Source organism: Podarcis melisellensis, assembly GCF_964234715.1.
Source record: "Podarcis melisellensis genome assembly, chromosome: 6".
NCBI classification, from domain to species: domain Eukaryota; kingdom Metazoa; phylum Chordata; class Lepidosauria; order Squamata; family Lacertidae; genus Podarcis; species Podarcis melisellensis.
In genome coordinates, this window is record NC_138538.1 from 43,937,131 (window position 1) to 43,952,032 (window position 14,902).

The 14,902-nt window shown below is 39.1% G+C and overlaps 1 protein-coding gene across 12 annotated transcripts in view; it reads right to left on the reverse strand.

Annotated features, from left to right (window-relative positions):
* Positions 1-43: 43 nt before the first annotated feature.
* The window catches only part of ANKS1A (ankyrin repeat and sterile alpha motif domain containing 1A), a 120,141-nt gene continuing 105,282 nt past the window's right edge, over positions 44-14,902 (reverse strand). For 5 of the 12 annotated variants that reach the window (XM_081915544.1, XM_081915543.1, XM_081915541.1 and 2 more), the window contains 11 exons: positions 12,576-12,725; positions 12,320-12,427; positions 11,594-11,758; positions 10,187-10,312; positions 9,390-9,461; positions 8,879-8,965; positions 8,019-8,156; positions 6,304-6,474; positions 5,148-5,246; positions 4,357-4,454; positions 44-4,240 (listed from right to left, as the gene is read on the reverse strand). In XM_081915544.1, coding sequence (XP_081771670.1) covers positions 4,201-4,240; positions 4,357-4,454; positions 5,148-5,246; positions 6,304-6,474; positions 8,019-8,156; positions 8,879-8,965; positions 9,390-9,461; positions 10,187-10,312; positions 11,594-11,758; positions 12,320-12,427; positions 12,576-12,725 — 1,254 coding nt within the window. In that variant the 3' untranslated portion in view covers positions 44-4,200. Of the gene's footprint in view, positions 4,455-5,147; positions 5,247-6,303; positions 6,475-8,018; positions 8,157-8,878; positions 8,966-9,389; positions 9,462-10,186; positions 10,313-11,593; positions 11,759-12,319; positions 12,428-12,575; positions 12,726-14,902 lie in introns of all 12 variants that reach the window. The other 7 variants (XM_081915546.1, XM_081915540.1, XM_081915538.1 and 4 more) reach the window with 5 other exon arrangements.

Sequence of the window (14,902 nt, forward strand, 5' to 3'; positions counted from 1 at the left end):
AAACAATACAGACCAGTATACCACATCAACCCATACAGAGAGATGTTGTGTCTAATTTTATTAATTTAGTCTGCTCTAAGTCATACAATTATGAAAAACAAACAACAAAACGACTGCTGGAAGCCCAGGAATATTTACAGTCTCGCCTTGTTGTAGTGAGGTCAGTCTATGTTGTTGCACAGATTGGTTATGTTTGGTACCACAAAAAACTGGACAGATTTAACAATTTTTATATACAGAAAATAAAAAGGAAATAGTTCAAGTATCAAAATACAAAGACAGATTAAATAACATTTTTATTACAAATCAGTCCCACTGCCATACATCACAATTAGCAAAGGAGTGTCTACATTGTAAACCAAACTGCCTGTTACCAAGAATCGACCTGCCCTCTTCAGGTGCAAGCATAGCGGAAATTCCTGCTGCTAGACATTCATACTGATCATGCAAAAGGAGACAATGTAGGAGTGAGGTATCACCCAACTCATTTTAGTTTCACGAGTGTAGAAGTTATTTTAAAAAGTGAGGAACCCTCAGATATCTGGTCTGCAGGAACAGCATAACTCTTAAACTGCTCTAGAATTTCTTTTAGGGGGGGCAGAATTGTTATGTACCTCAGAAATCAAATAAAACTTTCATCTCAAGCTAAGAAAGTCAAAAAGGCCAGATCCCATGAGCCAACAATGGCATGTACAAAATAAAAAGATTGCAAGAGTTTGATTTTAATAACATGATTTCCCATTCAAGAGCTAAGGAGCAGTTCCTTCAGCCACCTTAACATTTATAGTGTTTTCTTTTGGATACAAAAGATAAAAAGAAGTCTACAGAAGACATACATCTTTTTGAAAAGAGAAACATTTGGAGCACTGGGGGGGGGGGTAGAGCATTGCTGGTGCCATTTCAGCATAGGTTGGTGCTAGAACAGCAATAGCATTTTCATTGAAGACCTCAAAACGCATTCAGTGCCAGGAATATAGGGCACTTTTCTCAGTGTGCTGCAAAACCCCACAGAGAGGCAAGAGTCTCAAATATTGTACTAGTATTCAAACTGCTCGGAGCCCAGGAATAACTAAAATTCATAGGAAAAGTCCAGACCAGAATGGCTTTGATTACCTTCTTATAAAGAATGCCTAAGCAGGAGATACTGTCATAGATATTGCTATGTCCATGTAAACTCTGAGAAAGGAAGCACCTGATCACTGGAAGAAGCAAGTTGGAAGCTTTCGCTCATTCTGTCACCATGTTCTAAGGCTATCCTCTCTATAGCAAAACAGTTCAGTGTGCATTCTCTCACAACAGTTATAAGTACCTCAGTATTTATAACCATCACCAGCATACCATTCACATATGAATATAAAGGAATGTTAAAATTTCCAAAATTCATCCAACAATTATTTCCAAAGCCAGGACTTTGGGATGATGATTTGGTTTTTTCTCGATACCTTTTCATCTGGAATAAGACTAAATTACATTTTAAAGATACAGAAGTTGAAACAAGCCATTAACAAAATAGCAGGGTACCACAAGCTAACACAGACTTATTTGCACTTCCTCAGATAGGCTATAGAAAGATGTATATGTCACAGCCATAGCCAAAACCAGTGTTTGAGACTGTGATACTCTATGTGAAGTATACAGTCATTCTTGGGTGGAGTAGAACAAGAAACAACTGTTTCAGCATAATGCCCAAAATCTCTCCACATCTTTTTCATATTGTGAAACTGATATACTAAGTATACTTAAATTATGAACTAGTATAAAAAGTGCTAATCAGTGAATTAACTACTTAAAAATCCCAAACCATCAGGGCACAACCACATTTTCAAAAATATGGTACAAGAATGAGATGCATGGAGCTACAGTCCAGTTATTCAATGTATACATAAATGTGTGACAAAATTGTACTTAACCAGAAAAGAAATACTGCAATAGTAAGAGTTCTTTGCAGTAAAAGCACACTTGTACCAGGCATCAGTTCAGCAATGGTCATGAAGGGTTAAATATTGATAATTTTTATTAAAAACGCCCTGTTTCCCACCTGTTTCACTGCAGCTGTGAAGGGTGTACAGTACCTTCACAGTTGCCAGTACCTTCAAAGTTTAATATTGCAGTGACTTCGGAATCTTTGTCTACTACTTAGCAACCTCAAGTGTATAATGCTTAATATTCTAGCATTCACTCAGCCTATGCTGTAAGACAGGCACATTCACATTTTCTTTTAACAGTTAAGATTCTCCACTTTCATCAACACAACATGTTATGCTGAAATTGTGGATTTCACAATATTGCTGCATGTACACCACTGTTTTAAATCAGAGCATCAGTCTCTTAACCTCAGATGTTTCATTCTCTTGCTAAAAACACATACTGCTTTTTGTCAGCTTGTAGCTGGAATTTCTTTTCACTCAACTCTGGAAGTCCTTAATGAGCAGCCAAGGACATATCCCAGAGCCGGGTGTTGATCTTCATACATCACGGTTTCTCTGCTTCTTAGTGCTCTGCCCCTTTACTACATTTCCATGGAAGAACGCGGATGTCTGTTGTTCAGCTTGGCAGAAGGCAAACAGAATGGGGACAATATTAATGGAAATAAATATAGGGAACGAGCTATTCATTCATGTAAAACTACTGAGAGAAGCCTTCAGTTACAGTGATGCAGAAGTTAATGGCCACAGCTTTGTGTGTTTTATAGCCATATGGAGGATGCCCTCTGTTCATAACCAACTGCTCTGATGCTTCTTGGATAGTTTACCATTAAAAGGCACATGTACTATGTTCTCTAGTTTTCAGGAGAGAGAAAAATCACCAATAACTCCTGCAACTCTTACTGACAGAGATTAAAACTATTCATATTAGGGAAATAGTTGTTTGCTTTTTGAGAATAAAAGCAAAGCACAGATATATTTATTAACAATCAAATGTGCAGTAGTCTAAAGAGACTAAATTCTTCAACTGCTATAATTGTACCTAGTTATAACTTAGTATAATTTCCTAGACATAATTCCAGGGACAGTGGGCAGATATCTGGCCCTACCTCACCTATCATCAACAACTGTCTCACTGCTGGCCCTATTTTCTGAACAGAGAGAGATAAAAAATTGTTTGAGGTCTTTGTCCAATATAGTGACTTCTCTACTCTAACAGTATCAGAAATAATCTCTTATTATCAAAAGCTGGTCCTAATCCAACATTTCTTTGCAATCATTGTTTAATGAGCTACGTAAAGTTTGCCATTTGAAGAATGTAATAAGGCAAATACAACAGACAGCTCACCTGCTTGAAGACAAATAAATGCCAAATATTTTGATAGTGTCAGTGTGCCTGGAATGCTACATTTAGCAATTTTTAAAGGGATGCTATTTGCATGAAATTTTGACCCCTTTTCTTCTAAAGGGGAACTGTGTTCTGTTACAGCAAAAGCACACCCTTGATTGTCAGTCTTTGTGTACAATTTAGTGACATGTGCCTTTGAAAGTTTCAATTTTAACAAGAGTTTGGGGGGGGGGAATCAATTCAAAATTATTATTTATAAGCAGATTGGTTAACCTGAACAGAAAGTGATAATTCCAAGAAACGATTAAAAAAAAAGGCATCGTGTTTAATGAACAGCTGAAAACATCCCTTTTTGGCATTTTCTTAACTATACCAAGCCTAACTCCTAGGAAAAAGGAAAAGCGCTTAATTAGAGCAGACGCACTGCCAAGTAGAACTTTATATTATACCATGCATTCAGATATCCAAGGACAGCAAAGATTGTGAACAGCATCCATGCTAGGAAATCTGGTGAGCAAGAGGTTTGCAAGCAGTATCACAGTGGTTAGTGTCTTCTGAGACGATAAGTAGAAGAGTGCTACTTGTTGGAAACAGTTTTGTGGCCATGACTCAGTATGGAGGTATAAATCTAAATTGAGACAGCATGTACATATGAGACCAAAGTTGTAGAACAGTCCAAGGTTTAGAATGATAAATAGAAAAGGCCTATGGAGTGTTACTTCACCCCACAAATTCACAGTGTCAAAATGAAGAGAAAGTCAAGAAACACTGGGTGTTTTCTGAAATCCACATATTTGACTCCTACAGGCTTCATTTCTCCCACCTCACAGACATCTAAAACAGGTAGCTCTCTCAGTGAGTTACACTTGTTTCCATTAGGAGTATTCACAGCGTTCAGAAGAGATCAGATACAAAATGCTGTTTAGTCTATGGTATCCTAGTGCTGTTGCCTCTGATGGTGCCACACCTAGTGTCAGCAATGGAAGGAAGGAGGGATTTAGAACAGCAGACAGATCAGACTGCAAAGGCACGGTTAGACTGGATGGATGCAGGATTTGTTTTCAGAAGATAGTAGTCTCATACTTAGTGCTGAGGGTCCTCTTGGAATCCTGCTTGGGCTCTACAACCCAGGACACACTAGCATGGGACTGGGAGTCTTGGTCCACTTCAGATGGCTCGAGCTAGAAAACATTAAAAGGAGAGAGCATATCAGCCAAGCTGCTCATTTTGAAAATGTGAAGGCAAACCTGGATACATTTTTAAAAGCTCTGTACAAAGACAGCTTTGGGAGGGAGCTGCCTAGGTCAGTATTTAAAGCAGAGGATGTGCACATGTACAAGTATTTACCACTTAAAATGTTACCATAAAGACTTGGACCAGTTTTTCAGATTAAAGAAATAGATACAGCTCATTTTGGAAAAAGAACAAATTAAATTTTGTTTAAGCCCAAATCAATTCTCAATTCAAGGTAGCAGTTTGTTGAAATTCACTAGAAACAGAATGCTTAGTTGGAGTTTAAAGTGTTATATTCAGCTATCTAAGGTTAGGTTTTTATGATCTGATATCTTCTCTTAGACAAGAGAACTCTTCTCCTTGAATGTTAAATTGATTTTAATACGGCAAAACTCGGCAAATGTTGCACTGAAGAAACATTTTATGCTGGTGGGAAGTGTTACAAGCTTGTCCTTGAAATGCCTCTTGTGTAATGTATAGGAAAGCTTGAATGAATTAACCTAGCAAGGTCAAGACAGAAGGGAACATAGACAGAGCAGCAAAACTAAGGGGAAAGAATGAGGGAATCACTGAATGTGAGTTGGTTTGATAACAGAAAACGTTTGTAACGAGAGACATGTGACTGCAAGAATGGTAAAGACCTTAGCTCCTTGACTAACAGATTGCAGCGGCAGATAGGAGGGACGGTGTGTAGTACAGGTGTGACAGTAACAACAGCGACTATCGGGAGGGAGCGGCACCTAAGGAACAGGAGCAAGCAAAACACAGACAAAAGGTAACATTAAAGGAGAGCAACAAGTATAGAGAGCACATGGGCCAGTACTCTGGTATGTTTATTTCCTTGCTAGATTGACAAGGACTCTTTATGGGAACTGCTGAAAAAAAGAAAACTAAGTACTCAGTAAATGTGTCATTGATTACATGTTTCTGTCAGTCCTACAGAGGAAACTTCAGAAAGAAAGGGAGAAAGCCTGTGTGCACAAGGCACCAGCAACTAGTAGTTCTAAAAGCAGTAAATTCTTTTTAGGATGTCAATATAGCCTGTAGGCTGCCCAAGCAACAATTTTGGAGGGAAAAGAACTTTACAGCACAAACAGTCTTGACAGCAAAAATACTCTCCTGTGTCTTCATGGGTTCTCATTTTATTGCACTTCATCATGTACAGTTTTCAGCCAAGCAGTGGTTGCATGTAACATTTTTAACTTAACAGATTTTGGTCCAATATCTATGTTGTCTAGAACTGTTGAGAAATGCCTCACAGCAGGCAGACCTTTGTCATTCAGTGGTATGTAAGCTGGGACTTTACTACTTCAATCAGACACATGAATCTACCACATGGTAGATGGTAGTGTGAAAGAGAATCATTTTCTGCGAAAGTATTTCCCATCCACTACCCATCTTTTTTTTTTTTTCACTTTCAAACTATCAGCATTGTCCAGACAAAACACAGGATTACCATGCAGGAGGAATGCAAGTTAACTCAGGGAAAAATATGAGCAAACACTCTGATTTACTTCAATGAGCAGTTCTGGTATTTGGCCCTTGTCAAAATAGTGAATATATAATAAAAGGTAAATCTCTTGGTATTAGTATACTTTTAAGCCTTTCCAGTAACTTGCAGTTCTTTCTATTGTCTCATTGTTACTTGCTTGGCTAATTAGCTCTTAACTATCTTACTTACCTGAAAAGGCTCAGTGCAGTATTTTTACAGTATTTTTAAAATCAGCTGTGGTCAGGCATCGTGTCAAAAACTAGGATAACTACAGGAAAGAACCAAAGTTCTTTTAACATACGTACTGCTGATTTCCTCATGCTGGCTCGAGGTTTAGGCACCGGTTTTGAAGATTTTGTTTCTATCATTTCAGCTGTCAAAGCACCTGGAGGTTTTGATTTTTGGGCTTGGAGGGCCAGCTGGTAGGCTACTTCAAATGCTTGTCCCAATGTCAGAATGATTTCATATGTTAGATTCTTGAGAAAATAAACACAAAGTATAACTTACTTTAGAAAGTAATGCCAAGAGTTATGATGCTAGTCTGTTTCTACAAACAAAATGAGTGCTGAGTGCTGTCTGGTATCTTGAAGACCATTTTATATGACAACCCTGTGTGTAAAAATTAGGGAATAAGCCCCATTTTGTATAATGAGGTAGTGATGGTGGTTGGGACTGGTAGGGCAGAAGGCTGGGAGGCGAACAGTAGGTGGAGCTATAGCAAATGACAGTCTAGAGTCGGCTAATTCTAGCTTTGCCCTCCTCCTCCTCTCCACCACATGGACTAAAGAGGGGGAAGCTATGAGCTGAAGCTCCCAACTTCATTTATTTCATATACTTATATACAGCTTAATATGAAAAAAGTATCTAAATGGTTTACAAAAATATTATACAAGATATATCTAAACAACAACAACAACAACAACAACAACAACAACAGGTAAAACAATAAAATCTCCCTAAAGCAAAATGTAACAGCACACTTTGAAAATATCTCAAGAGTCAGCAGACATGACTTAATAGCCTGGCCACCAAGTACCTGTAAGGTGGACGGAGGATCAGAGGTCTACAGTCATCTAGAGCCCACCCAACCCTTCTTTGGAGAGCAAAGCCACTGTGGAAATACAAAGTTTGTCTGAGCAAACAGCTTCTGACGGGTACCTTTTAAAGTTATCCCTTTGTTCTGTGTGACTTTGGGCTTGCTGACACCAGTCACAGGAAAGAAAGGATTCTGCCCAGTCAAGTCAGGCTACTGCCCTAAGCTTTGTGAGGCTAGTACTGGTATTGCACAACTGCCTTGCTCTCAGGACTTAGGAGCCCCTCTGGATTATTAACACTGGATTGACCTGGCAATTGAACAGTTTCTGGGAGGCTTAAAACCCAGCACTTTTTGCACAACTCTCTGAGCAGTGATTAGTGGCAGTTCCAGAACAAAAATACTGGTGAGGGCACAGAAAGGGCAAAGAACATTTGGGGGTAGTGAATTTGAAAAGTATTTCTACTGTGTACCCAAAAGTAATCAAGTAATGGATGGGAGGTGAGCAATTTGTATGGGAAGACACTCTATTCCCCCACCCCACTATGTTGCCTATGGCTGCAGTTAATGTCCAGGATTGTAACAAAAAGCAGAAACATACTTCAGAATTCTGTGCAACATACATAGCTCTGCCATGAAAATCTTTTTTATCATGCAAGTTCTAAAATCCAAATATAAAACATTTGATACACCTCCAGTATTTACTTCTCACTTCCTACACATTATACCCTATATTTTGTAGAGAAAGCACTGTGGATTTTTAAATGTGTTAGAGTACCAGGACTGTTAGCCATTTCACATTCAGGGCAAAGAAACTCTGGAGGAAAGTCCAGCATATGTTGCTTAAATCCTTGCACCCCATGTTTGCATATATGAATTACCAGCATTCCAAAAGCTTTTTGCTGCAAACCAATTACCTACAGATTATTTTTAGCAAGGCAAAATACAAAGCAAAGAATCAAGCCATTTATATTCTACATTACTTACTACATCAATGGTACTGAAGACATGGCAGTAGTGGTGGCTAGTTTGCAAGTCCTTTGTGATATAGGCAAATGTACAGAGATCCTCCGGGTCCTGTGCAGCACAAGAGATGTTCCGGATTTCGTGCTCAGCAATAACATTCTGCCAAACGGAAACAAACAGCTTTTTTTGCTCAGTAACTGAGATTATCTTACGAAAACACTATTCACAATAAAATAACTTTTTATTAAATTTATTTATAACTAAATAACAACTAAGATTTTGGGTTAGAATACCCTGGATGGTATTCAACTAACTTTTACTCAGAGCAGATCCATTAAAATTAGTGTCTATGACAAACTTCAGTCCATTGTTTTCAATATGTCTACTCTGAGACATTCTTTCAGCAACAAAAGCAGCATCCAAATACAGACAAGCACTATCTGAAAAACTCATACAAGGGAAAAATCAATCTCTACCTAACTTCTCTAGTGGCAATTCTTACAGGATTTACCATGACATTTTGATGTATTTACTGATAAGGAATGGGTAGTTGCATAACAGATTAATTTCCATGATGTCACTGTCACTTGACATTCAAGATTTTAAGTACAGTGGTACCTCGCAAGACGAATGCCTCGTAAGACGAAAAACTCGCAAGACGAAAGAGTTTTTCATTTTTTTAGTTGCTTCGCAAGACGAATTTCCCTATGGGCTTGCTTCGCAAGATGAAAACGTCTTGCAAGTTTGATTTTCAATGCATTCCTATGGGAATCCGTGCTTCGCAAGACGAAAAATTCGCAAGACGAAAAAACCCGCAGAACGAATTAATTTCGTCTTGCGAGGTACCACTGTATTAACTACGAGCTTAAGATCGTTCTCACCTTGTTAGATGCATCAATGAATTTCACTCCTTTGTATGTGATAGATAATATTATAGTTGGGGTCTTCTTCATATGCTCTGTTGATTTCTTTGTAAAAGAAAAAAACTCATTAAGAGGCATGATTAAAACATTTCTCAGGATGGATTATACAGGCAAGTTGTTTTTTTAATCCGCATCAGGTTTTGGAAGAACTATGCTAGGTTTTTAAAGATACATTTTCAAGGCAATGAAAATTCAGTGAAGTATATATATAATATATATACAACAAAGTATAATCAGACTTTACACACCCTAGCAGTAAATACTGCATACCAGCTGAAAACATATTTGCCAAACAAGTTGACTAAAACAAGGTAACAGATAATTGTAGGGCAATTACGAAATTTTGAAGTTTTGTGGTTTGGCTGTTATATCTTGTGCTTGCAGCAGCCTCCAAATCTTGAGCTACACAACACAGTTTACTTTTCAAGACTGGTATCAGAAGTTTTGATTATACACAGTGCACACCTACCCTCATCTTTGCACAGGCATCCTGTGTAGATTCTGTCCCTCGAAGATCTTTGATTAACATGGAACCTAGATACTGTTTGAAACGGGGGAACAGTAGCAGCAACTATTAACACAAATATTTGTACCCCAAAAGATGAGAAGATATTTTTGCTTCCAAAAGGAACCAGGCAATCTTATAAACTTCTGCCTGGATAAGGCCAAACTGTACTAAGTAAAAGCTATTATGTAAGTGGCAGGACCATGCTTTCCAGCAAAGATGGGAAATCTGTTGCCTTCAAATCTTGTTGAATTACAGTTCCCAGTAGCCACAGTCAGCATAGCCAACCGTCAGGGATGATGGAGATTGTAGTCCAACATCTGGAAGATCACAGGTTCCTCATCCATGCTTTACAGGAAGAACCAAGATTATGCAGCAGATGAATCAGAATCATAGAACTGTAAAGTTGGAAGGAATCTCAAGGGTTATCTAGACCAGCACCGTGCAATGCAGAAATCACAGCTTAAAATCCCCCAACAGATGACCATCCAACCTCTGTTTAAACCTCCAATGAAGGAGAGTCCACCACTTCCCAAGGTAGTCAGTCCTACTGTTGAACAGCTATTACCATCGAAAACTTCTTCTTAGTGTTTAGTGAGAATCTTCTTTTTTGTAATCTGAATCCTTGGCTTGAGTCCTCCCATCTGGAGCACCAGAAAACAAGCTTGCTCTGTCTTCCATATGACAGCTCTTTAGATATTTGAAGATGGCAATTATATCAACCTTAATTTAATTTGTCTAAGAATCTAGAATATACTTACATTGGCTTCATACCCACAGGATTCAAATATAAGCTTCTCTGGTTGATGCTGCCAGTGTTGGACAGGGGCATAAGCAGCAGCCAGACTAGGGGGTCTGAGTGTAAGTTTAGATTCACGGCGTTCCTCCTGAAAGCACAAGTTGCAGTTATAGTCAGAATTTGGTCTGGGATGCCTGCTCTACTGAGTATATTTACCAAGGGCTCTGCTCCTGCTCAAGTTGCTTGCCAAGCTCATCTACAACCCTGCCTACCCTTCACCAATTCCTCCACCCCCAGACCTCACCAATGCCCCCAACCCAACAGACCAAGGTGAAAAATCATTTTGGCTCCCACTCCCTTTGATGGTAGTAGAAAAGAGGGGGAATCTCATGGACAATGCACTTGTCAATCATAAATCTCCCACAAGAAGGATGGAAGCAGAGAAGGGAAACAAAGGCAGCTGGGAGGCCCAAGTGTGACAACAACCTTAGGGAAATGCATAATAGGATAAATATTTTTATAACCACTTTTCCACATAGTTCAAAGCCATATATACTTACAAAAATATAAATAAAACAAACAACTATCACCGGAAAAGCACATATAAGACATAGCATCCATGGAACATTTATGTTCTCATTTAAATGTGTGAAAAAGGAAGGTTTTACTGTCTTTTTAATAAGGTAACAATGCTGGTGTCTTCCAGAGTTTGGGGGCTAGTGCTGAAACAGTCTCTCTACTATCTTAATCAGTTTAATGAAAGCAGCAGACAGCAAGGCCAACTGAACCTCATCTGGCAAGTGGGCTCACATGGGCTATTACAAATGTCAAAACAGCATCACACAATACCATCCTTGTGACTAGGGTAGTGTCTGGCTACCTCTAAAAATGTCTTGAACTAGGCAGGCACGTTTCCACTATAACATACAAGATATAAAGGCAGACAAAGCTTGATAAACAGCGACAAACTGGCTGCTGTAATAATAATGTTATTAATAATAATGTTAATAATGTCAAGACTGGGAACACCCATAACTAGACACCCCTCCCCATGGCAGTTGCACAGTTTCTGAGAGCCTTAAAAACCAGTACTTTTTGCACAACTGTCTGAGCAGTGATCAGTGGCAGTTCCAGGATAAAATACTGGTGATAAGCAGCAATGCACTAAATCTGCTTCCATATTGGGGGTGGCAGAGGCAGCAGCAGCAGCCATACTTCACTACTGTGGGTCTCCCACCAATGTCAGTCATGCCCCTCAGATGTCCTCACCAGAGCAGGTAGCCATCTTAGAGCATAACAATCTATTTCTAATTTACCAGAGCCAACCAGCCATTCCCCTCCATGCCCCGCTCAACAACAGCTGTAAGGTTAGAGACTCCTGTTTTACAAGCTAATAGAAGAATTTCTAGAAGAAAAAATAATGGAATACCTGTGCCTTAAGTCTCTCTGTTCTGGGATATGATGCAATGTCATGGCTGCTCTCATGCCTCTTTTTTCCAGCATCCCCCAAAGGCAGCAGAAGATCTGCAGACCTTCCTGTACAAGAGTCACTCTGGCTTAGGGGTGAAGACGTCTGGGATATCAAATCCTGGCACTGAAATCAGAGTGGTACACATTACAAGAATTAGATTTTCACAGGGTATATTCAGAGCAACTTGCCCACAATAAATAAAAATGCCCCCATCAGGCAAGGCTCAGTCCCCCCCCCATTTGTTTTAGTATGATCGTTAAGGTCAACATAACCAGTCTAGTTCATTTATACCCTGCTTTTCAATGATGAACTGTACTCAGAAGTGCTCACATTAACTTATTATAAAAGTACATAATATTCTAAAAGTTACAAAACATATCAACAAATTCAAATGAGACTTAGTTAACGTCCATTATGAAGAAAATTGATTTAATTTGGGGCTGTTTACTTTGTAGAGACAGAAGTATAAATGTTGCATTTCTATTCTATGAATTGAGGTCCACCTGGAACTGTTCTGAAGAACCTGAGTTCTAAACTTTCAAATGGCTTCCAAAATCCAGGGGCATGTGCTCAATCTCAAACAAAGTTTAATTAAAATGGTGTGTAGAAAGAAAAGCAAGACCCACTGGGGACAGAAATGCTGTAGCCACCTCCCCCCATTCCTTCTTAAAAACGATGACTCACTCTTAGCTGAGAGAACCGTGGTGGTTTCTGTGGGGGCTCCTCGTATGGTCTGTCTGCCAGAGAGGCTATTATACGCTTACGATGGCCAATAAGATTTACCTTAAGTACCTGCAGGGAAAGAGAACGTCAGAAAAACATGCTACAAAAAACTTTCTACATGGTGGCTTCTCAGTATTAACACAGCGCTGCAATCTTTCACCTTGTGAATCACCAGAATTTTCATCTTAACTGGAACTGAATAGGGTTAGCAACTTACATTTACTAGTTCTAGTTCCCAGAGGTTTTTCACAGAGTCTATAGAGCTATAGCCACTCGACAAAAATGATTGAATATAATCCTGCAGCCCCAGGGAGTCAAGCCATACAGGAACAGAAGGCTGAGTCCCATCACAGCCCAGAGATTTCACCTGCAGAAGGAGCAAGACAGAAAAGTGTTATAGATGCGTAAGAATCAGGTGTAAACATAGCGCTAAGCTGGATACAACCCACAGTAAAAGTCACTTAGCAGTATACAGTGGTACCTCAGTTTTTGAACAGCTTAGTTCATGAACAACTTGGAACCCGAACGCTGCAAAACCGGGAGTAGGTGTTCCATTTTTGAACTTTTTTTCGGAAGCTGAACGTGCTCTGTTTTGAGTCCCTGCGTGTTTCCGTTGCGCTGCTATTTTGTGTCCCCGTTTCCTGTTGTGCTGCTAATTTGTATCCCCCTGTTTCCTGTTGCACTGCCAATCCCCCCCCCCCCAATTGTAATTCAAGCCTTCCGTGTCCAACTGCAGTGTTCTAAGGTGATATTTGGAGCTTATATTTGGTGCTTTTGTTTTTGCTATTTATTTTGCATTTTTTGTTTTGAGGCTTTTTCAGTTAATTTGTTATTGTGACTGTGTGGATCCCAGTCCAGCTACTGATTGATTGATTGTGTGACTGTGGAAATGGATAAAAGCCTCCCATCCAAACAATGACTATCATCAGTGTGGGTAAGAAAATTTTTTAATTTTAATTTTTATCATCTACAATACTGTTTTATTTTATGGTACAGTACATTGATTATTGCTTTCATTTTATGGACCAATGGTCTCGTTAGATAGTAAAATTGGAACGGATTAATCCATTTTGCATTACTTTCTACGGGAAAGCGCACCTTGGTTTTAGAACCGACTTCTGGAACGGATTAAGTCTGAGAACCAAGGCACCACTGTACTTGTTCAGCTGGAAAGTTTTTGGCCCAGTGGAACATTGTTGCAAGTGGGTTGCTGGTAACTTTGTTGCACAACAAATTTTCACTAGTGCAGCTGTTAAATTGGATTCTTCTGTTGCATGACATTAAAACTTGTCCATCCGCTAGCACAAGAGCCCTTGCATTATTAGACAGAGAATATTGGATACATCCCATTTTCATTTGACTGTGTAACTCCAGTCTGTATTTGGTTGTAGCAACTATACAGTGATTAATAACTTCCCTGTGAGGTAGAAGTATTATCTCCATTAAGTGGAGGTGAGCCACTAGGGCTAACTACAGAATGCATGAAATTCCAGGGCGGTGCCTCCCCCACTCCAAGCTGTTTTGTGGGGAAATTAAGCATGGGAGTAATGGGAGGAGCTTCATTTTTTTTCTTCACCTGCTGCTTCTCTATTCTAATGTGCTCCCTAAAACTGCTTTTAATCCAAAGCACTCACTCGTAGGGAAAAATACATGTATTTGCATGTAATGTTTAATTATACCCCACAGTTACTTAAGTGCCTGAGTTGAAGTGAGTTGGCTTGGAAGTGAATTAACTAAAGGTACAGTCGTCAGCAATAGATCAAAATTTTGAATGTCAATGGCACAGTACCCATTGCAGAGAGAAGTAGAACAAATCCAAGAGGGACTGGTCTAATCTAGCAAGTGACTGTTGGTGGAACCAAAACAGTCTCACATAAGGAGGGACAATGATCAGGAACCTGAAGAGATAAAATTTGTCAAAACTCACTCTTGGAAATGCATCCTTCCACAATGACCAGAGGCTTTCATTGACCCATTGTGGAAAAGGGAGCAAGCTCAATGCACAACACCAGGCAATTAACTGAATTCATCCAGGGGTAAACATGCAGTGTAACAACATGGATCTATGGTTAAATCCTATTGCTATCAGAAATTCAGCTTCTTCTGGAACTTTTAATTGGTAGCACAACCAAAAGCTTTCTTCATGGCAAAGCATAATATAGAACCTCATGGTAAGCTTCCTGCTATGGAATTTGCTTCTTAAAAAGCAGACACTATTGAACAAACAAACCACTTTACTTGGCTCTGTAAGAAGCAGGCTGTTTTGGAATGTAAAATTAAAATGTCTATTCTAGGAGGAGCCACTTCACTCACTTTAAAACCTTCCTGTTCCATTGTTTTTAAAAAGACTATGTGAAATTGTAATATATAGAAACACCCTATATTTCCAATAATAGAACCAGACAAGGACATTTAAATATAGAAATATTTTGATTGGCATTTTGGGAGAATGGAGACCCTCCATTGTCTATACAAACAGAGGAAAAACCTGTTGTGAAATCAGGAGGTCTTTAACCTCTCATAATAATAATAATAATAATAATA